This window comes from Peromyscus leucopus, chromosome 20, assembly GCF_004664715.2.
Source record: "Peromyscus leucopus breed LL Stock chromosome 20, UCI_PerLeu_2.1, whole genome shotgun sequence".
NCBI classification, from domain to species: Eukaryota; Metazoa; Chordata; class Mammalia; order Rodentia; family Cricetidae; genus Peromyscus; species Peromyscus leucopus.
The window spans coordinates 52,237,863-52,264,657 of NC_051080.1; the positions used below are offsets into that span (position 1 = coordinate 52,237,863).

Consider the following 26,795-nt stretch of genomic DNA (forward strand, 5'->3'; position numbering starts at 1 on the left):
GCCAAAAAAGGTGGTGAGTATTAAGGAAGGGTAAAATTAGGTAGCTGCAAAGTGCTGTGAGTCAAGTGAAGGAAGTGTTTCAAAGAAGCATCCATAATTAACCTTTTAAAGTGCAATATGAAACCTGAGCACATATGACTGTTGTTAGCAGGACTGGGCCATTGCTGATCATGAGAACCCTAATTTTACAGGAGATGGGTCAGCAGGAAACTAATGAGTAGATTTTTAAGAAAGAATAAGAAACACTATAAAAATGGAAATACTGAACACAGAAACCCCTGACAGAAATTTCTTCATGAAGGGAAGCAGAAAATTAGGTGGATTTTAGATAAAGAGAGATCTAGAGAGCTAATTTGTCCATATTTTTTATTTTGTTCCTTTTGAAATGGGAACATTAAGACATATGTTATGGTGATAGGGATGTCCGTGGGAGAAGGGAAAAGTGATGATCTGCTGGGGAAAATGGAAAGAGATGCCGAGGCAATCCCTGGATCTGGAGAGAAAAGTGAGATAGCCGGGTTGACTCTTGTAATAGAAAGGAAGGAAGGAGAACAACAGATGGAGGTGGGTGGATGAATGTGGGTGCTGGTTCTTGTAGAATGTCTCTTTGATGATTCAATTTTATGAGTGAAAGAAGAATCAAAGGGAGGTGTTAGCAGGTTCCAGTTACTTTGAGAGTGAATGGACTCAGGAGGTGCAGTTTGATTGCTCACAAACCCAAGAATCCAAATGGGATTGCTGGCATGAATGTAAAGAGGAGCAGGCTACAGCATTGACCTTCTCCAGAGGGACAGTTTCAACTAGGCTTTGGAATGGATTGAATTGGGATGGAGCATCCCTGATTGAATGTTAGAAAAGCAGGTCAGTGGAAGTGAGGGAGAGAATTAAGAACTGACTATAATATGTGTGAAGTTAGGAAAAGGGAAGTGTCAGTATCCATCACTTTTCAAGTATTCCATGTAAACAATTGCCTATGGGGCTAATTGATAAAGTTATCCTTGTAAGTTTTACATATATAATCATGCTTTACAAAGTGGATTGGGGATACTTTGTAAATGGCAGTCATTAAGGGAGACATTGGACCACAGCATTTGTCAACCAGTTCTGGGACTGAAATTGAAGACCTGGTAAGATAAAAATTAATGCCTGATTTTTCAAAGGACCAGGATTTTCATCTTAATGAAATAAACTTACCCAAAGATAATGTTTTGTTTAGACATCTTGAGTCAGCATATATATTTTCTGTAAGAGCTAGTCAAAGGGTTATGATGAAAACAATACTTTTGTAAAACAAAGATTTTGACCTTCTTGGACTCCTTGTGAATTCTACATTCTGCATATTACTCCCATACATTAAAATAATAAACAAACTGTCCCTTGCATATTTTATGTACATATGGTAGAGAAACAACAAAACAGGAATGTGATGTGACTTCTGACATTTGCCTTTTAAAATATTTAAACATTTATTTATTTAAATATTTATTTAAAACATTTAAACATTTTACTGTGTGCATTCAGACTTTTTGTTGCATTTTATTAAGTGGGGCGGGGGCAACACAAGACTGGCACGGAGTATTGATGGATATAAGAACACAACCTTTGGGAGTTAGTTCTTTTTTTAGATCATCAGGGTCCCAGAGTCTTCAACTTAGGTCATTGGTCTTGGCAGCAGATATCTTTATCTGCTGAGCCATCTTACTTGTCTTTCAAAAGTTTTTAATTTGTGTTCTCCAAATAGCTTAGAGAAAGACAGTAATTTATTTATTTTAGATTTCTAAAAAATTCAATATTGTTCTACAACAATAATTCATAAATTTTGAACAATGCCCAATTTTTTCATAATTATACATATAAAATAGAGTTCTCATTTGGTTAATCTTTAAAGTTAATCGAGTTTGCTTATATGTATATTTATTGAATAAATTCATTGGTATTTTGTAAATAACAAGTTCACCTAAGCAATTGTATTGTAAAGTATTTCAAACTTTTAAATATTTTTAGAAATGTCTGTATCTTGACAAAATTTATATAGTTAATAAATCATACATGTAGAAAATATTTTAGGATGCTTTGTGTTCATGAAAATTGATGTGTGGACATATACATATAATTTTTATAATAAAATTTCAACTCTTGATTATTCTAAAGACAGTTTATATTTGTGCTATAAAAGCTATGAGTTCTCCCACAACTGTTTTTGGAACCATGGTCCCACATCTGCTTATGTTTCTTTTAAGGCATAGTGAATGTACTAGGAAAACCTGCTAGGTGATTTTAGGGTAATTTTTTTTAGAGTCAGGTAGATTAATAAATTGACTTTGCCATGTGATTCCTGTGTGGACTTAGCTAAGTTTTGGTCTCTCAATATCTCATTTTTTCCTTTGTCTTATCTGCATGTCTTTGAATAGGGTATTAAATACAAGAGAATAGGACTTGTTCTTGATTAGCAAAAACTCTCTAATGCTCAATACTCATAGGATTTTAAGTAAATGTTTGTTGAACTGATAAATAGGTATAAAATAAGGGACTAGGGGGAAAGATTGGATTTCCCTAGACAGGGGAAATAGAATAGATAGGTATAGATGGACTGCGTGGGGCAGGAATGGGAGGACCAAATGAAGGGAGGAAAGAAGACCTGACTAGACATATTTCATCAGTAAATGAAGACAGGAGTGGATTATATCTAATCTAGTTGTTGGCCAAAAGGACCCCATGGGAACCTCCAATAACCCATGCTATTGCCAGCATTATTGGTTGCTCTCCACAAACTGACAGCAAGTCTGTATTGCTCAAGACAATACTTACACAATTCATTGAACACAGAGAAGTCAAGCTGGTTCCTACCCAGAGCCTTTACCACTACACACTAGTGTCTGTACTACTGGAAGATACTCTGTGTGCTACCAAAGGAAAAAGGTAAACATCAACCCTTCAATCTACAATGGTGATCAGCCTGCAAGATACGCTAATGCAATAGTGGCACAAAGCTTATGAGAGTAACCAACCAGAATATGATTCGACTTAAAGCCTACTCCATGAAATAGAAGCCATCCCCAACACTCCTTAGGTGACCAAAAACCATGAGACTCAATAGCTCAGAGAACTAAGGGGAACACCAAATACTTCCGTTCTGAATAAGGATTGTAGAAAAAAGACTCCTAATGATATTCTGCTATATTCATAGATCCATGCCTTGCTCCAATCACCATTAGAAAAACTTCCTCTTGCAATGGTTTGGAACAAATACAGAGACCCACAGTCAGACACGTGTGCACAGTGTGAGAGACCTTGGAACACTCAGTTCAAGTTCTGAGTGGGATTTGATGGAGATATTTCATCAAATCCTACCCGCCCCCCTCAGGGCTCAGAGAACCACATAGAAACAGGCAGAAAGAGTATAAGAGCCAGAGGGGATGGAGGAACCATGGCCCTCTAAGCACAGCAGGATTGGTGCACATATGAACTCACAGAGACTGTGACAGCATACACAGAGCCTGCCTGGGTCTGTGCCAGATGAGGTCCCAGAGCCAAGAGGCGAATTTAAAACAAGCCCCATTCCTAACCCAGAAGCTATTGCCAGTTGATAACCACTCACAAATGAAAAACCAGTTCTCTCCATTGTAGTCTCACCGGATATACAAACACAATGTCCAGCAGTAGATAGCTAACACAAAACAAATTCAGTGGTATCTTTGGAGGTTCTTTGTCTCATATTGTTCTGTCAAAGCTTCTTTTTTTTTTTGTAACCTTATAGGTACTTTATGTATATATTTTGGCTTCCTGTGTGTGCAAATATGTGTGTATGTGTGCATCTGTATGTGCAAATATGTGTGTATGTGTGCATCTGTATGTGCTTCCTGTGGGTTTTTGGTTTATTTCTTCCGTTTGTTTTATTGTACTTCTGCTGGTTGGTTTTTTTTTTTTTTTTTTTTTTTTTTGGTTTTGGTTTTTGGAGACAGGGTTTCTCTGTGTAATTTTGGTACTTGTCCTGAATCTTGCTCTGTAGACCAGGCTGGCCTCAAACTCACAGTGATCTGCCTGGCTCTGCCTCCCGAGTGCTGGGATTAAAGGTGTGCACCACCACCGCCTAGCTTCCTGTTGTTTTTTCATCTTATTTTATTATTATTCTTCAGATGCCCATTTGTTTTCTAAGGGAGAGCATAAATGGTGTGGAAATAGTGTGAATTTGGATGGGAGGGGAGTGGGGAGAATCTCAGAGTTGGGAAAGTCAAAACCATAATTAGAATATATTATGTGAACAAAATCTACTCTAAAGTAAAATATTTTAGAGGAATGTAAGAGTAATTATATAATTGTGATATTTGAGGGAAACTACAGACTGTAGTCTAGTGACAATTATTACTGGAGAAATTTCCAGAAAGTCCAGAGTAAATTTGTTTTCTATGTCTGACATCTACTACCCATTCAGACAATGGATAGTTTTATGTTATGGCTAGTGGTGCCCAGACTTGCTTTAGGGTCCATGCCTTTTTGTATGATAAATATTACCATATATGGTGGTTACACAAGTTTAATACTAGCACTTGGGAAGCAGACTTTTATGAGTCTGAGGACAGCCTCATCTGTATTGTAAGTTCCAGGCTAGCTGGGCTACATAGTAAGAACCTGTCATTAAAATAAAGGACATTTATTTTAATATTATTTACTTTTTGTAATATTCTTAAAATATTTAGGAGAAGTACAAACAAGCCAAGTAAATTTAAGTACCTGAGGATATAATTTAAAACTCGTGCCAAGGAAATTTGTTCAGAATTTAAGCATGTACACCAGAAAACAGGAGGTATTTCCTTGCCTCTGTGGTAAGTATTATATATATATATATAATATATATATATGGAATGTATTTATAATCCATGGCATCTTACAGATGATTGGCACCTTTCTTGCTTAATTTGTAGTTTGTAATATAGTAGGATGCCTTAAATACCTTTGGTGAAATATGTAGCCATATAATAAATAACATGTTACAAATTATCAAACCATATATTAAGACAAAGGATTATCTTTTTCTTTTTGAGACAGGGTCTTACCCTGCCTTCCAGGTGTCCTTGAACTTGCTATTCGGTCAAAGCTGACCTTGAATGTGCTATGCAGTCTGTGTTGGCCCCAAGCTTATATTTCTCCTCTCTCTGCTTTGCATATGCTGGGAAGATGGGATTGCATTTCAATCCCAGGATTTAAAGCAAAAGCTTCTGCAATGCTCATTACCATCAACTTCAGCAAGACAGTGTCTGTTTTTTCCTAATTTTATTGCCCACAAAGTTTTGATATTGTAGTTATTCTGTATGTATGCATATACATTTCATGTATATTTGTTTTATAAATAGGAAGAGTAAGATCTCTATCTCAGGACCAATTTTATTTTCTTTAGGAACTTTATTGCATACATCAAGAAAGTAGGCAATAAGGGAATCTTCTGTCAGGCTTTTGAAAATATTACTTACTATTATATTAGAACCAGGGTTATTTCTTAGCTTTAAAAACTTTTGGCTTTAATTAAATGCCACAACATTTAGGCATTGTATTACTACCATAAATACTGTCAAAGTGCCTGCAAAGTCTGAACATTTGTTATTTACCTCAACAATCAGAAAGCTTTCCACAATATTTTTTAACAAATAAAAAGATTTTCAAGTTCATCTAATGATGCCATTCAACATATTTTTCACTCATAAAAAGGCTATCTAATCTTTTCAATGAATAAATTTAGGATCTTAACAACTTCACTTTTACATATTCATGATTTCATGGTTTTGAAGGCATAACTTAAATAGTTCATCCATAATGAGACATTTTACAAACCATCTAATTTTCACAAAGACCTGTGCTGCTTTCTTCTTCACACACCACACTCAGCTGGGATGATGAAGCTGGCTAGGCACTTGAAGCCTCACTTACTGCATTCTCAGCAGTCTGAGGCCACTTGCAACTGGAGTGATGAAGGGCGGAGCTCTGTCCATTTTGGCCCAGTGATTTGCACTTGATGGAAAAAGAGGTACCCTCTAAGACCACAAAGTTTCAGTGTTTGCTTGTAAAGCTTATCATTATGCTCAACAGAATATAATGTCTAATTTATAGAGAAAACGTAATTTATTTGGATAATATTTTTAAATAGCAAAATGATGTTCAGTGTAATTTCAAATGTTCACTAATTTTTTTCCCTCTGGGCTGTGCAGTTCAACTTCCATTAAAAAAAGTAAACCCAAAGCTGCAAAAACCTAAAAACATTAACACATAAATCTTTAAACTTTTAAAGTCTGAAATTATATTTTGTATGAAATTATATTCATTAATATTTGAAAATTCAGATATGTATTTCTTTTCCCAAATCATTTTGGTTTTATTAATCAGCTATGTTGAAGACATGTGTGTCAAAATAATCAGTAGTTGCTATAGCAGATGTTAAATATTCTAGGAAATCAATAGACCAGAAAGAAGATGAGAAGAGTTCAAGAAACTCATCATCAATATACAGATATCCATAGTAGCAAGGCTTCATCAATCCAGTCAAATGTACATAGGTAAACTTAAAACCAGAAATCATCTCCACCACTGCTTCTAGTACTTGCTCTTTCCCTGCCCTTTAATCGAAGCATCTCCATGATGCTCCGGGCATAGACATCTCTCAGGTTAACACTGATATATGAGTCAGTGGCAATATTCTTTGTAAGCTTCTTGAGAGCTTCCCGCTGTCTCACGGCTGCTTCCTTGAGTTTCAAAGTGAAGTAGCAAGCAGAGAAGCGATCGTTAATAATGGCAATAGGCAAGGCCAAGACAAGGATTCCCGATAGGATACACATGAAGGCCACAATTTTGCCTGTAGTGGTGTCTGGTCTAATGTCCCCATATCCTACTGTAGTCATGGAAGTGGTGGCCCACCACCATGCACAAGGAACACTTGTGAAGGTTGTGTCAGGAATGCTTTGCTCTGCAAAGTATTCTATTGTTGAAAATATAGAAATCCCCACAGATAGAAACAGGAGCAGTAGGCCAACTTCTTCATAGCACTGGGTGATTGTCATCCCAAGAGAGCGCAATCCTGCAAGAGAAGAGCTGCTGTCAGGCATGAGCATCCTTCTTTGCTTTCCTTCTCTCCTTCCTCTCTCCCCCCTAGAAATCCACCCACAAGCATGTTCTGCATAACTAATATGCTGAGCAATGTTTTGGGGGATACAATGAAGACTAAATCATGACCTCTGTTTTCAGAAAGCTTATAGTCTTGTTAGTGGGGCCAGGTTTGAAAGATAAGGAGAAATGTAACTATATTCATTCATTTACTTGTATAATCCTTGGGTTCATGCTATTTCTGTCTTTTTTTAATTTGAAAACATGAGACTGAAAGACAGACAGAGGCTGTCTTACAGGAGTTTATCACTTCATGTTATCAAAGTCCTTTGCCAGGATGTAATGTGGAGGGCTCACATGATCAAAGCTTCTTTTCAGTATGTCATTTCAGATACTTCTTTTTATCATTGTTTTGATGTTGCTGTCATATATTTTTGCCTCTTATTTTCTGACTCATGATAAAGATTAATTCAATCAGAGGCTTCATTGACTGAAATCCAGAGAGGAAGGATGTATTCCATGGCAATGAAGTAAAAACACAGGAGTAAGTTAGGCACCAGTGACACCACAGACATCAAATATATATCCAGAACACATTCTTACTAGTACATAAGAAGGTTCTAGAATTCTCAGAATACCCATTAAAATTCTAGTCCTTATCTCCCTTGACCATATGATGTTTCTGATTCCTTGTAAGAAGATAAAGACTAAGCAATATTTTTTCATTGCCAAAATGTGTATTAATGGAAGAACTAGAGAAATTTACCAACTATCAGGAGATCCAGACCTATGGGAGTCCTGTAACACCTGTAAAAAACTTATGTGCTAAAGAAAGCAGCAAGAGCCCATTATAAACCAGGCTTTGAACTAACCAGTGAGAAACCTTTTCCAAGGTTAGACAAATGTTTCTTTTGAAGTCATACCAACATGACAGCACAAATAAATTGTCTTGAAAGCCCAAATTAATAAAAAGAATGCTTTTCATTTTTATTCACCCTTAGAGATTATTTGAAATGCATTATTAGAATACTACCCACAGTCTATTTATTTTGAAGATTTTTCTTCAAATATTGAGATATTTTGGTCTTATTATCGCCTATTTTAAAAGAACAACGCACATTAACTTTGAAGTTTAACTTCAAAAGAATATCCAGAATAACTTTGTAATATCTCATTAGAAAAATTGTCTTTAGTGTGTCTATATAGAATGACAGTTTAGAAATAAATTGACATAAGTATAGTGTTTAGAACAACTGATTTCACTTAAAATAAAAATATCACCCACATAACTAAATTCAGACACTCCTCAAAAATACCATGTGACAGATGTTGTCACTGTTGTGTTACTTTACAGATAAGGAGTTTGACAGTAACAGGGCTGGTGTGTCTAGTACAAAGCTACAAGACCGGAGTTACACCAAGACTGTCAAGGATCCTAACCATTATTATATAATATCTCTCAACAAATGTTCCAAATATGTGGGGACTCATGATGTTTGTGGCCATATTTTCTAAATGTTATATTTGACATAAAACTATCAAATATTCATGTATTTGTCATACACTTTAAATAAATTAAGGCTTTGTTAATACTTTGTACTTTCTTTAGAACTGAGAAAACTTTTGAAGGTGACAGTGTGGAAATTACTATTATTTCCCTTTTCTTTTCTTTTCTTTTGGAAAAAAAATGTAGCTCTCAGTGTTTTAGAAATTGAATCCTGGGAAGAGTTTATAAATACTCAAAGCAAGCATCCCATTATCTGTGTCAGGAAACAAAGAGTGTTACTTGTAAAAGTTCTTGGAAACCCCATCATCAGATCCCTGGTGTGTAAGACTAGCTAGGAAAATACACAAGTAGAATTTTGTAGGGTGAGTCTTAATTACAGAGATGTAGGAAAAGAAATTGCAGGTTAATTTCTTCCTACGTTAATAGGCAGACATAGCTACCACCACCCTTACAGTGGTCATTCAGATATATCTTTGTGAACATTCACTGCAGTAGTACTCTGTAAACACATTGTGTGTATATACATTTGTACTGTATTATTATGCATGTTGCTCCAGTGTTTCTCAAAAACACATGACTCCCCAAATACCTAGCTCAAAAATAATTGCATACCTATTAAAGTGCATGGTCCAGAAAGTAATCCATATACTAAAATTTTACCTTCTGACAGCTGGGGTTGAGAATTTACATTTCAACAAACTCATGGAAATATTCTCATTTTCTTTTAAAGTATAACTTTATAACCCTAGAATATGAATTAGTCAGAAAACCAACTGCTGAGCACCATTACTTTCAGAAAATAAAAGTTCTCTTTAATTGCTCTGTTCAATTTCCATTGGCATTGGCTCTAATTTTCAAGGTCAGGTTAGTGTGTGTGTGTGTGTGTGTGTGTGTGTGTGTATGGGTTCTAGAAAATATTCATTTGATCTTTCAAAGTTTAATAAATTCTCAATAACTAAGTAAGGCATTTAGTTACTGCCATCTCTTTCTTCCAAAGATTAATGATTCTACTTATTCATCAAAAACTAGAGGAAGACCATCAACACCTGGCCATCTCTTGTCTGCCATGATTAAGGAAGACTCTTCTCTCCAGTCAAGAATAAAATTATATATATATATATATATATATATATATATATATATATATATATATATACATTTTGGAAGTGGAATACAAAATAGCTAATGGCCCAATGTATAGCATATAATTTATATGCCATTTATGTATGTTGTATGCTTGACCTTTGAGAAGAAAAATGTATTTATGTATGTGTATATATATATGTGTGTGTGTATACATATACATATATGTGTGTGTGTATACACATAGCACTGAGATATAATAAAGTTAAAAGTTAAAAGATGATCAAATTGTTCCACCATGCCCTGTAAACAGAAACCGTGTGAGAGATAGCTCTATGTCTCTGATAACATCTTGAAGATTTTGCTTTCTAGTACTTTTTAAGAGGTGAGAGTTGGGTAAAGCTGGAAGGTGGTGATGTGTTCAACTATTTAAAGCTTGGTTTTTGTTTGTTTGTTTGTTTGTTTTCTTTCAAGACAGAGTTTCTCTGTGTCCTGGCTGTCCTGGAACTTGCTTTGTAGACCAGGTTGGCCTCAAACTCACAGAGATCCACCTACCTTCACCTCCCAAGTGCTGGGATCAAAGCATTTAAACAAAGGGAAATTAAAAGGCACCAATAAAATAGGAATACCTGTAGAATGCCTTCCCAGTTTTAGCATGCGAAGAGCCCTGAGGAGCCTCAAAACCTGGACCAAGCGCCCCACATTTTCCAGCTCCTGTGTGGTGTGGCTGCCACTCAGACTTTCCACCAGAAGAGTTATGTAGAAGGGCAAGATGGCAAGGAGGTCTATTATGTTGGGTACCTTCCTCAGGAAGCGGCACCTGTCTTTCACACACAGGAAGCGCAGGATGAATTCCCCTGTGAACCAGCTGATGCACACATATTCCAAGATCTCCAGCAGCTGTAGGTTGAGCCAGCTTAACTCAGCTGACATCAGGGCCATGTTGACGATGGACACTGCCACAAAAATGATGGAGATTACTCCAAAGATCCTGGCTGCTGTGGAAGACCCAGGTTTCTCCAGGATATCCCAGAGCTTTTGGCGGACAGTGGGACAAGGTCCTTGTGAGAAGTCCTGTTCACTCTCATGTTGACTTTCCTGGTCATCTGTGTCCTTCTTAAAGTCAAGCGTTTCACTCAGCTCCTTTCTTCTGAAGTATCTTTTAGGGAAGACAACTTTGTAATTAATTAAACACACACACACACACACACACACACACACACAGAACTACAAGAGAATTAAATTTGACAAAGAGGTCACACATAGTGATAAAATATAGAAATATATTAACATTTTACCCAGGGTGGTCCCTGCCAGATTTCCCACTTCTGACTTTTTAAACGACAATTTCCTAGTAGAAATTTATGGAAACAGGATTTATACATAACTAGGCAATTTTGGACCAATGAACTTTTGTGACTTATTTTCTGGTGACAAGAACATCTGTTTGTCACCTGGAACATTTGTGTGTACAAAAGAAAAACATCCATGAAGGAGTAATAGTAGTGAGAGGTCAACAATAAGTCACTGTCAGAGCCTATAATAATCATCCGAGAAATGAACTCTCATTAAGGGTCTGAAGAGATCCTTCAAGCAAGTTTTTCAGAGTTCAAGTTCTGATATGATGAATGATAATAATCCAAACCCTTCCATTCCTGTGTATCTTTTCAGACATAGGTTTTTTTTTTTTTTTTTTTTTTTGTTTTTTTGTTTTTTTGTTTTTTTGTTTTTTTCTTTCTTTCTTCTGACTCAGCTACTTAATTACCAGGTGTTTACACAAAGTCTGATCAGCCTGGGCTTTCATAAGAAGTCAGAGTATTTAGTCTCTGGAAGAAATTGGGCAAGGAGTTTTGTTGTTGTTGTTTTGCTTTTAAAGTTCAACGCACAAGTTGACTTTAGGATTGATTTCTGGCCTCACACAAACACCTTACCTTCCAGTCAAGAGGCGGACACATCTATTCACAAGGCTGGGGTAGGCAAGTTTATGCACAGCCTCGAGTCTTTGCCTGTGCTTTCTTATCACCCTCTCCTGCCTTCCCACCCAGCTGCCGCGCCCTGTGGGTACCTGTCCCTGCAGCAGGAGTCGATGCTGAGTTCGTCGATGCCCCAATACTGGATCTCCTGAAGAAAGGAGAGAGCGCACAGCTGTTCCATGACGTGCAGGCGGCCGGTGCGGTAGTAGTGCAGGACATAGCGGAACGCCTGGGAGCTGCGGTCGAAGAAGTACTCGTTGTCCACCGGGTTGGCATCATCACAAAGCTCCAGGGGACTGGGAGCGGCAGCCAGGGCTCCCAGGCGGCGATAGGAGGCCACCACCACGGCTAGCTTGCCCAGACGCGTGTGCGGGAAGCAGGACAGAGCCTGCTGCGAGAGCACGAAGCGGCTGCCGCCCACGTTGACCGTGAGGCAGTCCCCGAGAGCCAAGGGTTCCCCTTCGCCCTCGCTGCAGAAGACGCTGGAGTCCAGCGAGGTCAGCGAGCCGCTGTCCAGCGACGACGAGTCCAGCAGCGGCCGGCGGCGGGGTGACAGATCCATCCTGACCACCTTGGTCTAAGAGCACCGCGAAGTTGGGAAGGCTCTGGATGAAAGCCTGGGTTCCCGCGAGGGCGGTGGCACGGCCCCTGCTGGCGGCAGGGATCTCCCAGGCTCCCGAGGGAGAGGCCTCCCACTTGCGCACCCCGACTCTCTCCACCCCCCCAGCTTGATGGCTGGTGTCGCTAGGGAGCTGCGAGTGCGCGGTAGAGCGAGGAGGCTGGGAGAGCAGGAGTGGTCGCGCAGAGGGAACCGGTCATGCAATCATGGGTCGTCCAGGGAGGAAACAGCCCCAGGACACAGCCTGACCCGGTGGCCCTTCCTAGATACAGGCAGAGCCTTCTCTCAACTTTGTAATTGAGACCCCTAGGCTACACGGTTCTATGGATTGTATATACGGCGAGTCCAGTAAAGGAGCTGGCAAGGGAGGGAATGGGAAGATCCAGAGGGCACAAGCAGAAAGAGAAGGACTCTATCAGGTGCTAGGAAGCAGGATGGTGACCCGCGCTGTTGCCCAGTTGCAGACTGAAAGTTGTGAAAAGAGGCGGTGATAGCAGGATCTGAGTCCCAACTTGAGTAATTATAACCGTCCCTCTTCTATTGTAAGGTATTCAGTTTGCGATGTTCTCTAGGGCTGTGAACACGTGGGGGAACATGTCTGGGGTACCCGACTCAAGATTTCCTCCCACTTCTCTCTGGTTCCCATCTGTCATTCATGCTAGATTTTCTCCTCTCCTCCCTTAGGTTTCCAGCTCTTAGTTGAAAAACAAGGCTAGCTAATGCTTCTAGTTGAAGTTCCAGTGGGTCGTTAAGAACTGGGGGACTCCAGGCTGCCAGGTGCTCTTGAGCACTGGGATACTGCACACTTCTTAAAATTTCTCAGAAGAGGCATTCTAGGCGCGTTCTCCAACACAAAGGGGAGCTCTCACTTTAGGAAAAGGAGGAAGGCAGAAAGACAAGGAATAGAACAAGCGTGGGCTGAGACAAGGGTTTAAATAACAGCGACCCCACGGTTAAAGGAGAAGCCAAGTTCAGGAGATCAGCTGAGATTGGCTGAGTGCCTACCAGCCTCTTAGAGCTGCGTCCCCTGCCAACTGGACACAGGGCTGGAAGGGTGGGAAGGAAGGACAGTGATTCACCTGTAACTTCTGACACTCCTGGGAGTTGCTCAGCCACTGTAGCTGATATTGTAGTGTTCTTTAATCCCTTCTGACTTACACGTGAGAATTCTGACTTCACCAGTCAGAAAGGGAAAGCTGCTCACAACACAGATCATAGTCTGCTTTGGCTGCTTAGCTCTGCCTGTACACGCATCCTGGCTCCTGGCCTCAGGATTCTGTTGAGAGTTACGCCCCGCCCTTGCTCAGTGCTCCTCTGGAACCAGCGTCCCGAGGTGGCCAGCTCCTTTAAAGAAGAGTAGAAGGTGAGGAAAGAGGGAGGGAAGGAGTGCTTAGTGACGCTGCATATTGCATCTGTGTGAAGACGCTTCAAGAGTTGTTGCATTTGATTTTCATTCCTCACCATCTGCATCTACAAAATGTTGCAACATTTCCAAACCGGTGAAGTGCTGTGTAGCAGGGTTAGGACAGTTATATTTTACTTTCCAAACATGGATAAGGATTTATCATTATGTCTAGCAACCATTTAGGCTCAGTATTTCCCAGTGTTTGCCACGGAAAGTGAACCGGACTTTTTTTTAGTAAGTAGTTTCAGAATTTATATAGCTTATTGTAGTGAGAAAAGCTTTTGCATAGATGGGACAGACACTTGGTTGTCTAGTTCAGACTTTGCCACCTGACTCTGGGACTCTTCATTATTATTTACTTTGCAGACCTGAGTGCCTTAGCAAGATATCCAGTGTTAATAAAGAAGACCAAAAATTTATTGGCTGCTAACTTTATATCAAGGCATTTTGTAGACACTCTACTATTTCAATATCTTATTTAGTCATAACAACACTATGAGATGTCCATGTGCTCGTTTAATGGAAGAAGAAATGGAGACAGAAAAGTTAAATGTTTATACTGATCCAACACATATTCAAGTATAGTAATAAATGTCAAAAGGTGCCTCCATAAGTTAAACGTGGAGACGATCATTTTTGTTGGTTTTCAAATAAATGAAAGTAGGATAACTTTTGCTTTATGTTTCTAATGAAGGGCCAGAGTTAATGATGTGCTGGGCATATATTCTAATATATGCTTAATATATGCTGGGAAGAAAACAGGTTAGATTGTGAAATGTTCAGCTAGGCAGTGAGAACTGCAGAGCAATTTCACTAAATTCTTTTAATTCTGGTGTTTCTAGGTTATAGTTCTATTAGTAGCTATCTTTTTGATTAACTTTTACTTCTCAAGAGAACCCTTTCAAGAGAAAATATACAGACAGAATTATCCCAGCAAACAGTTCATCAATATGTTTAGATACTCTGTTGTTTTGCATGTCCTTTTATATTGAGGATAAAATTTCATTGCAATTATAGATGATTTAGGTATTAAAAGAGGAAGAAGTTCATAGTTCTGTTAAGTCTTATGATCAGTAGTAAAGGACTACACTAGCCTTATAGATCCTAGCAAGGAAATGGGTAAAATTTACAGAACTACTATAGATGTGGAAAGTGATGGAGTCTTATGGGCGACACTGGCAGATCCCTGACCCTCAGTTGTGATGAATAGTGTTCTATGCAAGTAATTATAATAATAATAACCATCTTTAGGAGTATGAAGATGTCATTCAGTGGGTAAGAGCACTTGTGCAACCATGAGGACCTGAGTTCAAATTTCTAGAACCCATTTAAAACCGTAAGTTGGTGGCCTGCCTACTCGAGTGCTCTACAGGGGCAAAGAAAGAAAGATTATCGGGGCTTGTTGGATGTCAATATACATCTGGGTTCAGTAGATCCTGTCTCAAGGGAATAAGCTGGAGAGTGATAGAGCAGAACACGTCGAATTCTCTTCTGGTCCTTTGCCTACATAGGCACATGAACACACACACATGCATATATATCACATATATGCCCCACACATACACATATGAATTGTGACTCTTTAAGCATAAAGCCCTTTACTAAGTATCTGAATTCTCAAAGTGCTCATATAGACTAGCATTGTCATCATGACATTCTTCAGATTGTCTCTTTGATGACAATTGTGAAAATAAATATTAAAAGTCATTTGAAACACTTTGGAAATCCTATTATAAAATGCAGTGGTGGTGCATGCCTTTGATCCCAGCACTCAGGAGGCAGAGCCAGGCAGATCTCTGTGAGTTTGAGGCCAGCCTGGACTACAGAGCAAGATCCAGGCACCAAAACTACACAGAAACCCTGTCTCAAAAACAAAACAAAAAACCATATTTTTATTTTGAAAAATAGTATTATCATATTAATTTTATACTCAACCTATCTGGAGTCCATTTGGGGGACATAATATGATGTGTCTGTGAAATTACTCTTGATATTAGTGTTTCAAAATAATGATACCACACAGATATGATCTTAAATCATTGAAGTTTTATTTAAGAAAATATATATTCACTATTAATTTATATCCCAAATCCTTTAACTTCATAGTATTTTATGATTTGATAAGGAAATTTGATGAGAAAGTAATTTGAATAAAAAGCTTTAAAGAAGTCAACTTGGGAAAATTCTACTTTTTCATTTTTAATCCCATCATTCTAGGCTCATATGTTTGCATGAAATCCCCTTAAATTCTATTATTCATTGACAAAGGAGATGGCATTTCATGCAGTGCATGCATCAGTTTGCCTTGTATTTGATTTCTCAGAGGTTGACAGCTACATAAGTCAGTTATGTGGATATTTAAAAATGCCTTTGTGTATGGATAAAATGGTTTTGTTCCCTTTCTCCTCATAGCACTGGGATATGTTTAAAGGGTAAAAAATTTTGATGACTTCTATGTATTCATCTTTCATGTGCCTTCTAGGTGCTTGGAATAAATCCTCCCAACTGTATGACAGCCCACTCTAATGCAGAATTTAGCTTAATGTGGGCTTGTTCTGGATTCCTTCCAAGGGGAGGCAATTATCTTTGGAAGTACCCAAGAGCTCATTTTTATAGCCTAGTCTGCTACAGAGATTGCAGCATGCACTGACAATGGTGGTGGTGACAATAACATCATGGTACAAATAGCTACTACCTTTATGTGTTTAACTCATGTTCTGTCTTGTATTGGCTGTGTAACCTGAACAAGCTGCCTCATTTTCTTCATCTGTTAAACAGGAGCAATGACCGTGCTTTATGCTATTGTTTTAAAATTAAATGAGATATAGAATGTTTCCTGCAGTTCCATGCTTCTTGTTTTTTTATGATACTTTTTAAAAGACATTTTAAAAATTTTTGTGATTATGGCATAATTACATCATTTTCCTTTTCCCTAAAACCTCCTGTGTACCCACATTTTTAATGTTTTAGGGGTGTTTTTTTCTGATATCCATCTCCTCACACCTCACTAAGAATTTATTATGTGATAGGCACCACACTAAGAACTTGATAACATTATCTTTCATTGTTTATATACCATGGAACCTTTCAGAACATGTAGTATTATTATGTTACAGATATAAAAGAAAGAGGAGATCCTTGCAGTAATTTCCCATGTGTCACATAGATTGAAGATACAGATTTGACTACATTTGTTCAATTTAAAGCCAGCATTATTTGAAAATTATTGCTATAAAATAGCACCTTAATTTGTAGGAATCGATGAAAATCTCTTAACAAATAATTTTAAAAGGAAATATTTACTTTTATGCTCCAAATAATTAAGACATTGGCTGTGTTATACAGACAATGGCCAAAATAGTGTCTGTTAATTTTACTTTAATAATTGAAAATTTCTCTAAACATGCTAGATAGAATGCCTGATGGGCTATTTTATGATTTTCATTATTCACTATGATCTTTAGAAGGCATACATCAAATTTTCCTGGATTATCCAGAACATGTCGAGTAGGCACTTACCGTTCACTGATTAACTCCTGTAATTACCGTTCAATTAAACTTTTGTAAACAAGATTTAGAAGCAACAGTGCAGAAGCAGCTCAAGTGCTGTGAGTCTCATACTCACGAACTGTTAATTGAACCCAACATTGAACTTGAATATTCCAGTTAAAATCTCCTCCTCCTCCTCCTCCTCCTCCTCCTCCTCCTCCTCCTCCTCCTCTTCCTCTTTGTTTTTTGAGACAGGCTTTCTCTGTGTAGCCCTGGCTGTCCTAGAACTTGCTCTGTAGACCAAGCTGGCCTCAAACTAGATCTGCTTGGAATTCGGCCATGCTCCTGTGAGTAGATGGACAACATAAATGGGACATTTTTTAATTCCTCTTTTTTTTTGGTGGGGGGAGGTCATAAGGGTGGGGAATGGACCTGAGATGACTGGGAAGTGAGTGTTATTGGGATGCATGATGGGAAATTCCCAAATAATGAATAAAAATATTATGTGGGAAAAATTCTCTCTACACGATTTTATCAAATTCCTTTATGCTGAAAAATCAAGAGCTATTAAAAACTGTACTTCTCATTGAATGCATGTGGTTTATTGATATTAATAGTAAAATTTCATGTAGATTACCCCTTGTTCCATCTAGTGTTTCATCTCATTATCAAGGAACTCAGCAAATAACACCCAGGAATTAGAAGAAAACCTTTGTACTTTTTTACATTATGAAGGTTTTCGAATATTGAGTTTCTTTTGTGTCCCCACAGTCTACTGAAAGTTGAATAGTTTATCAATTGGTAATTCTATTCTCAGAAATTTATTTCTATAATCTGAGCTTATAGTTATAAATACTATATCTCTATATATTTGTATATACCATATATTTTATGTTTCACACACATAGTATGCTCTATACAGTACTATAAACACATGTGACACAAACATGAGAAATCAACAATGAAGTGAAATTTACAGGGAATACAAAGTAGATCATATTGTCAATACTTTATGCAAGAGAATAGTAGGAAATCAGAAGCAGCATAAGAACAAAAAGTAGAGATACATGGAGATACATAAAGAGAAATGAAATTTCTTCTTTAAAATGGGTATTTGTTGTGGTCTCTAGCTCTCTTGGACAGCGTCTTCACAGAATATGAATGATATAACTAAATAAAGATATCAAGTAACTTTTTAGGTGCATATGCTGACATCTGTGCCTAAATATTTTTTGTTAACTGGATATGACACTATTTAGAACAAGTTATTCTAATACCTAACATCATTATCTTATTTTCATCACAAAGAACACTGCTTTATAATAGAAGTATTTTCTGTTAAGTTCATTGCACAGAATGGGATGACCACAGTTTTCTGTACACTTAGCCAACACTTTAACAGGGTTTCTCTGTGTAGTTTTGGTGCCTGTCCTGGATCTTGCTCTGTAGACCAGGCTGGCCTCAAACTCTAAGAGATCTGCCTGTCAACCATTGTTTTTTACACTCAGTTCTGTGTTCCACATTTTTGTATCTTTTGATTATAATAAAGAATGGAAATATGGATTTGATCAGGTTTAATTATTTTTTTAATTTTTTGTGATTATAATTATATTATTTACCTACCCATTCACTTTCCTCCCTCAAACTTTCCCAGATATCCCTCCTTGCTCTCTTCAAATTCATGACCTCTTTTTTATTAATTGTTGTTATATGCATGTACATATCTGTGTATATGTGTATATTTCTAAATATAACCTGCTCTGTTTATATAATGTTACTTGTATGTGTGTTTTCATGGTTGACCTTTTGGTTTTAGATAAGCAACTGATGTGCTCTTCCCTGGAGAAGGCTATTTTTTTTTCTGATTGCAACATTCCTGAGTTGCCTGTAGTTCTTTGTGATTGCTTAAGGCCTTGTGTTTTTTCTCTTTCCACTTTGGCCTATATTGATGTCCTTGTTTACCTCATATTCAAGCAGTCATGTCTTGAGATATCATGAATGCAGTAGCCTCTAAAATGACTAGGAGGCACAGTCTCACAGCAAACTCTGTGATCTACTTGCCCTTATAATCCTTCTATTCCCTTTTCCAAAATGTTTCTAGAGCCTTAGGTCCAGTTTTGAGACAAGACCTTACACTGTTGTACAAGTTGATTTCCAATTCACAGTAATCCTCCTGCCTCAGCCTCCCAAATGCTAGGGTTTTAGGTATGAGTAAACATGATCAGCTCATACTAATCTTGTTGATTTAAAAAGAAAGAAAGAGAGAGAGAGAGAAAGAAAGGAAGGAAGGAAGGAAGGAAGGAAGGAAGGAAGGAAGGAAGGAAGGAAGGAAGAAAGGAAGGAAGGAAGGAAGGAAGGAAGGAAGGAAGGAAGAAAGAAAGAAAGAAAGAAAGAAAGAAAGAAAGAAAGAAAGAAAGAAAAAGGAAGAAGAAAAGAAAAAAAAGAAAGGAAGGCAGGAAGATTGAGGTAAATTCATTTGTTCCAGTTTGTATTTTCTCTACACAGTAGAGAAAATTGTGATGGTAGCAACTGAATGTACAATTTGTCATTCTTCCAACATGGGAAATACAGAGAGCCATATGGCTTCCCTCACCATTGCATCTGATTGACATCTCAGTTTTAGACATGGCCTCACAGTTCTCCCACAAACAGATTTCCCGGAAATCTAAAAGAGTAGGAATCCAGGAGGAAGTCAAAGCATTACTAATTTGTCATATCTGTGCTCTCATTTTTGTTTGATAAAATTTGTCTCCTTTAGTAAGCAACTGATGATTTTTATTTTTATAATGGCAGACAGCTTTGTTATTGCTTAAAATAAAACATCATGGAAATGAAGACAACGGCCCCCCTCTCCTCTGATCTATCAGCGGCAAATAGTTCAGTAGTGAAGCACAAGGCATCTTGAACCCTTTCTCTGTGTACATCTAGCTACTGGGAGCCCATCTTGTGCAGACCTAGCACAGGCATCCAAATCTGTGACTTCATATTTGCAAAGGCTATCTTACCTAGAAAATGGTTCCATTGGATAGTTCCAATCCAAAGGTTATACAAATGTCTACAATAAAAATAAATGGTTGATGAAAAAAAAACAAAAAAACAAAAAAACCCTGAAACCTATTCATCTGGGAGAGCCACTGGTGGGGTTGTGTGTGTGTGTGTGTGTGTGTGTGTGTGTGTGTGCGTGCATTATGGTTGAAAGCAAGATTAGAGAGGGTATGGTAGAGAGAATAATTGTATAAATGTCCCTTTTGTCAAATATTGTTAAACTGTCAAAGAACAAACAATAAAATGTGCCTTTCAGATCATTTGTGGAAGAATATAAATAAAATAAATAATAATTTTGAAATGAATTTAGGAAATTGTTAATTGTGTAATATGGTCAAGATTTATAACACATCAAAATAGCTATATCAGTACCATATAGGCACAGTGAAAAAAACAATGTCTAGGGATAATTAAAACTTTTAATGATCAAGAATATTGAAGACCAGCAATAACACAACACACTTTGAGAACTGTCCCCTCAGGGTCACATGTAGTTTTACAGCTTAAACAATAAGCACCCATGTTTACATCTGGTCAGGGATTAAGCAAGTGTGGGAATTTTCAAAGTTTTTGATAAGGTTGCAGTCACATGTTTCCTGCACTGCTTGTATGTTAGAGGCCTGTAAACATGTGAATGTGAACACATCTTAAACACGCAAGAGAATGTAATGAGTTTATCCCTCATTCTTCAGCTATTTCTTCTAAATTTCTTCACAATAACAAACACTTTCTGTATTGTGGAACCAGGGGACGGGAGAGATGGTTCAGAGGTTAAAAGCACTTATTGCTCTTGCAGAGGACCTGGGTTTGATTACTAGCACTCACTCAGAAGGCAACTAAAACCTTCTGTAGCTCCAGTTACAGAGAATCCAATTCCCTCCACTTGTCTCCACTGACATAGCATTTATGCAAGCAAAATAAAATAAAATAAATACAAATAAACAAAAGAAACATAAAATAAAATAAAAATAAATTAAAACATAGTCATTATAGAATCATACATTGAACCTATTCTTTGAACATACCGAATAAGTATTGTATTACTCTGCTACAAACTTGGCCCTCTTCTCAATTTTTATTTTGGGACAAGGCATCTCTAACTTTTCCAGCCTGTCCTTGATCTCACTGTGGTGTTATAAATGAGAAATGTCCCCCATAGGCTCAGGCATTTGAACCCTTGTCTCCTGGTAAATGGTACTTTTGAGGGGAGGTGTTGTCTTGTTAAAAGTATGCCACCAAGGGTAAGCTTTGAGAATAAAAAGCCTTGTCTGCTTCCAACTTGCCCTCTCTCTTTCATGCTTATAATGGAGGATGTGACTCTCATCCTTCAGTACTGGCTGCTATATCTACTGCTGCTGCCAAACCTTCCCATCATGGTGAAATCTTATCCTGGAACCATAAACACAAATAAAGTCTCTCTTCTCTATGAGTTGCCTTGGTCATGGTGTTTTATCATAGCAGTAGAAAAGTAGCTAACATACTCAGTGCAGCCCAAACAGGCTTTGAGCTTCTGATCCTCTTCCTTCCAGAGAAAACTGGGATTATAGGTTTGTATCACTAAACCTTGGTAAGCCTTTCTATTATTAAAACCAAGAAAACTAAATCTAACACAATGAGTTAAATATCTCTGTGTAATACAGGGTAATTTTGGAAGCAAATGCCCAGTTTGTCAGTTTTATGCTGTCTTTTAACCTTTCTACAAATCTCAGGGTATAATGGAGGCAAGATTATCTTGACGCTTCAAAGTGTGTGACTATACCACTGGCTAAGTAGCACGAATTTCTGAACTAATAACTGCAACTACCCTGTCCATGAACCAAAGAGGCCGAAGAGTGTGTTTGGTCCACATCCCTTTCCATTTAGCTCAGGTGATAACAGCTTTGCCACTCTTCCCCAGCTTCTGATCTCTGTCTCTCCTCATCAGTATAAGAGGGGCTTCTAACTTATCTATCTCAGGTTTACCTGTCATCAGCCACTGTACTGCAGCAAAATATCCATAGCTCCATGTTGGCAGTGACTAGACATGGAACATCTGCTCCAGTTTCTCACTAACATGAATGAAAGTGCCAACTCCTATTACTGTCCTCCCTGTAGCATGTAGCTCCTGCCCCTCCTTGCTTGCCAGGGGTCCTTCCTAATCAATGGGCTCAAGTATTTGTAAAAGATACAAAGGCCCTATAGCTGATCAACTTGATTTTCCCTCTCTCCTGTATCCTCCGGTGTTTTCCTATAGCTATTTATGTGTTTACCTTCATACTGCTAGTCTGGGGTTCCCAAGTTCTTTTAAGTTAGTACTCCTCACAGTGATGTGATGAAGGAATGGAGATAGGTATTTCACATGTAAAGTTCTGCCTTAAGTTTCCAATGTCCTAAACTCTTAAGAAGAAAGCCTCACACTTTAGCTCTGGTCTCCATTACCAAGACAGTTCTAATTACACAGACCTTCCCACAGCACTATAGGTAGATGACTTGGGGTGATTGAAGACAAAGGTCATAGGTCCCCCAAAGAAACAAAACAATGCTATGCCAACTGTATAAAATATGTTAATGTATTAGACATAAACATTGGTCATCTTTTAAAAATTATCCATTAATATAGACACATTAATCACAACAATGTGTAGTTACAGACGTGTATTTAAAAATGTATATATAAGTAACGTGGTCTATTGTGATACTTGTTGAGAAGATGAAGATCTGTTGTTCTTAAAACAGGGGTCAGCATGGAGGGGTATCATACACATCACAGAGAAAGTCTGTCATGTGTATTCCAAGCTGTATTCTCAAGTTTTCTAGAAGACTTGGGGGCCAATGAAATAGTTCTTTTTAATACTTTTGGTCAGCTTGCAGTAGAGTCTATCCCAAACACTCTCTTTCCTTGTACACATGTATACAAAAGTCCATAGAAGAGTCTTGACTTTTACGTCTTTGCTCTACTTTTCAGAATCTGAAGTGTTACTCTTAATTATTCTTTATCAATAAAAATTCAGGAGTCAGATATTGGGGTAAGAGCCTGAAAGATCAGAGATGTCACCAGCCCTTCCTACCTGCTCTGTTCCTTCCTCCAGACCAGAGAGTCAGGTCCCTCTCCGCTCTGCCTTACTACTTCCTCTCCTATCTGTCTTCCGTCTTCTAAAACCTCTGTGGTTAATTTTTGTCTACTAGTGACTGACTCTGCCCTCTGACGGCAAGCAAGCTTTATCTGCCAGAACATGATAAACATACCACACAACAAGGATCCTTCACAAGACCTACTCAGCTGGCCTTTTATTAGCTAAATGTCTTCAACTTATGCCCTCATATGGGAGAAAATAGCTTTTATGAAAGGATGACTAAACAGACTTTAAATTATTCATTAAATGCCCTCTATTATTTCTGGAAATGGTTTATTTAGAATACTTCAATTTTTACTCCCAACTTAATGAAATAAATATTAGATGTCTTATAATCAGGCAAAATCCATACAATTTATTTATCAACTTTTAAGCTTAGAATTCGAATTCTCTGTAAACTCTGCAAAGAATTGGAATTCTCTGTAACTCCTGAAAGCTTGATTCTTAAAATTATATACAATATTAAAAGAATCCAGATTATTCTTTCCATGTAACTATCCTATCAATTACATTTATTTAATTTTGTCATAAAATACCCATACATATATTCATTAATAGGAATACTTGAGTCTGACCAGACAAATATACTTAAATTATTTTCTTGTGGCATAAATTAAAGAAAGTTCATAATAAGTATTTGCTGAGTTATGAATTAATGTGAATTCAGAATTAGTGGAAGCTTTAGTTAAACTTTCATTTCAGAAGCTGGAAATGATGTGAGTTATCAACCAAGCAGAGTTCAGTCTGCTACATGCTCTTTAGTTGTGCTTCCTGCCTGCTAGCACAATTAACTAGTGAATTAGCTCTTTGATTGACACCAGTATCAGAAGATACAATCATGTCACGGCTAAAGATTTTTATATTTGGCTGACTTTTCCTATCTAGTTCTTTGTAAAAGGCCAAATTGAAAATTAAAATAATCTTTGCCAAAGGTTGACTTATGTTTTTAAATTTGTTTTGAGGTGATATTTCTTTTAAATCTTTTATTTCAACATTAACAGTTTAGGGTGCAGTTGCTCATTTTTCCCCAACTTTAATGAATTTGATAGTATTTTATAAATTGTGCTTTTTGTGGCTCAAAGATACTGATCATAATATGGAGTTGCTGGCTTTTTTTAATGCTCTGAAGTTGTTATCTATAGGAACCAACATTCATTTGCAATATAGAACTAGAGGCCACACATTTTATTCTCTGTCATTTACAGGAAAGGACAGATAAGACAGCTGAGAAAGCCAGAAAAACCTTTTAAAAACTCACCAGAAAAGGCAAGACTGTCTGACAGTCGTTCTTGTGTGCACACTGGGAAAGAGCAATCAAGCTAAGCAGGCAGCTGAAATGGTGAGAAGATAATCTTAAATGGGGTGGCATGGTTAGGTTGCTAAGAGACAGCGTTCTCAGAGTTCAAGTATGTTTCCATGCATAGATCCACCGATACGGGTGTGCTTCCCTAGAGCCAACGAGGAGAAGAGGACACAGGGCTGAAGTCTGCACACTGGGCTGTCTATTACTTTTATTCAGATGCAAAAGGTCTGGTATGTATGAGCACTGGAATAAAAATGGAAGGAGATAGTGTGTAGGACAGTTTTTTTTAAGTTTCAAGGTTTCCTCATTATTTCATTTCCTGGGCACAAAAGACAAAATGTAGCCACTATTTAACAACTTTCATTTGTGTGTTTGATAAAAATAAAGCACTCATTAAATTTCCCGTTATCATTTCTCTCTGCTGCACAATAGAGGCATCCAAAGTAATCATTTTCTTCGTGCTTTCACCCCAATCCCAGACTGTCTTTCACTAAAATTGATGTGTAGACACAGAAAGAGCCAGCTGGTCTCTGACTGCAGCACACCTGGCAAGCTCAGCCTCTGCTCCTTCTAAGTATCCCGAGCGTTTTGTTCCTTGCTCGAAGCTGTGCTTCAGCACACCCTGGACCACCGGTGTCCTCACATTGACATGGCGGCTCAGCTGCAGCTTGACATTGATCCCAGACGTCTAGACAACTTACCACATGGTTATACTTTGGTTTTGTTTTCCTTCTATTGAAAATAGTTTTTTTTTCCTCATTCAATATATTCTGATTACACTTTCCCCTTCCTCGGTTCCTCCTAGTTCCTCCCCATATAACCCTCCTATCCAGATCCAACCCTTTTCTACCTCTCATTAGAAAGCAGACAGGCTTCTAAGGGATGATAATACAATACAACACAACACAACACAACACAACACAACACAATACAATACAATACAATACAATACGATAATGCAAAAATAAGTACACCTGAGTCTGACAAAACAAACAGAAGAAAAGGAGCAGAAGAAAAAGCACAAGGAAAAGGCAAAGGTGGGGAGGCATACTCATTCACACACTCAGAAATCCCATAAAACCACAAAACTGGAAACCATAATATATATGCAAAGGGCCTGTAAGGTAAAAGAGAAAGCGAGGGAGAGAAAGAGAGAGAGGGAAAGAGAGAGAGAGACAGAGAGACAGAGACAGACAGAAAGAGACAGAGACAGAGACAGACTGAAAGAGACAGAGAATAAATTAAATAAAAATACATGAATAAAATAAAATAAAAATAAATAACAAAAAAGTTACAAAAAAAAAAAAAACCCAACAACCCTGACATGACATTGTAAGACAAGGAATTTCTGAAGATGCCCTCGAGTTCCTTTTCTGTGGGCTGTCTACTGCTGGACACGCAGCCTACTCTAAAGAGTAGTTTGTTTCCCTAGTAAGACTCTCCTGGAAGAAACTAACTTTTCATTTACAAGTGGTTATCAGTAGAGAAAGCTTCTGGGTTGGGGTGGGGACATGTGACGACCTCTTTCAGCTCTAGGACCCCATCTGGTGCAGAACCATGCAGGCCCTGTGCATGCTGTCTCAGTCTCAGTGAGAGTTGATAGGTGCACTGGTCCTGTTGATTTAGGGGGCCTCATTTCCTTGGTGTCTTCTGTCCCCTCTGACTCTTACTTTTTTCTGCATCCTCTATTCTAGAGTTCCCTGAGCTGTGAGGGAAGGATTTAACATTTATTTTAGGGTTGATTATTCCAAGGTCTTTCATTCTGCCAATTGTCCAGTTGTGGGTCTCTGTACTTGTTCCCATCTCCTATAGCAGGAAGCTTCCCTGATGATAGCTGAGCAAGGCACTGATCTATGAATATGACAGAATGTTATTAGGAGTCATTTTATTGCCTTTTTTTTTTTTTTAGTATAACAGTAGTTGGTTTTTCCCCTTGCTCCTTGGGCTATCTAGTTTCGGGTTCTTGGTCATCCAACCAGTGAGCGGTGTCTAGAAGTTTCCATATCACGAAGCAGACTTTAAGTCAAGTCTGTATTAGTTACTCCCACAAGCTTTGTGTCACCATTGCCTTAGCATATCCTGCAGGCAGGACAGCATTGTAGATCAAAGGTTTTGTAGCTGGGTCGGTGATTATCTTTCTCCTTTGGTAGCATGTAGAGTACCTTTCAT

General features: G+C 38.0%; 1 protein-coding gene across 1 annotated transcript; it reads right to left on the bottom strand.

Annotated features, from left to right (window-relative positions):
* Positions 1 to 5,364: 5,364 nt before the first annotated feature.
* Positions 5,365 to 12,965, bottom strand: Kcnv1 (potassium voltage-gated channel modifier subfamily V member 1). The gene is made up of 3 exons (XM_028867935.2): positions 11,745 to 12,965; positions 10,309 to 10,838; positions 5,365 to 7,063 (listed from the first exon to the last, which is right to left on the bottom strand). The coding sequence occupies exons 1-3, from the start codon at positions 12,212 to 12,214 to the stop codon at positions 6,552 to 6,554; spliced, it is 1,512 nt and encodes a 503-aa protein (XP_028723768.1). The 5' UTR covers positions 12,215 to 12,965; the 3' UTR covers positions 5,365 to 6,551.
* Positions 12,966 to 26,795: the final 13,830 nt, after the last annotated feature.

Bases quoted from the DNA above. Each gene is read 5' to 3' on its own strand.
- Kcnv1 (XM_028867935.2), bottom strand. From the start codon at position 12,214: ATGGATCTGTCACCCCGCCGCCGGCCGCTGCTGGACTCGTCGTCGCTG. The intron at 10,839-11,744 runs GTACCCACAGGG...CTTCCCTAAAAG, and splicing joins GACTCCTGCTGCAGGGACAG to ATACTTCAGAAGAAAGGAGC. The intron at 7,064-10,308 runs GTATTCCTATTT...CTTCTCTTGCAG, and splicing joins ACTGGGAAGGCATTCTACAG to GATTGCGCTCTCTTGGGATG.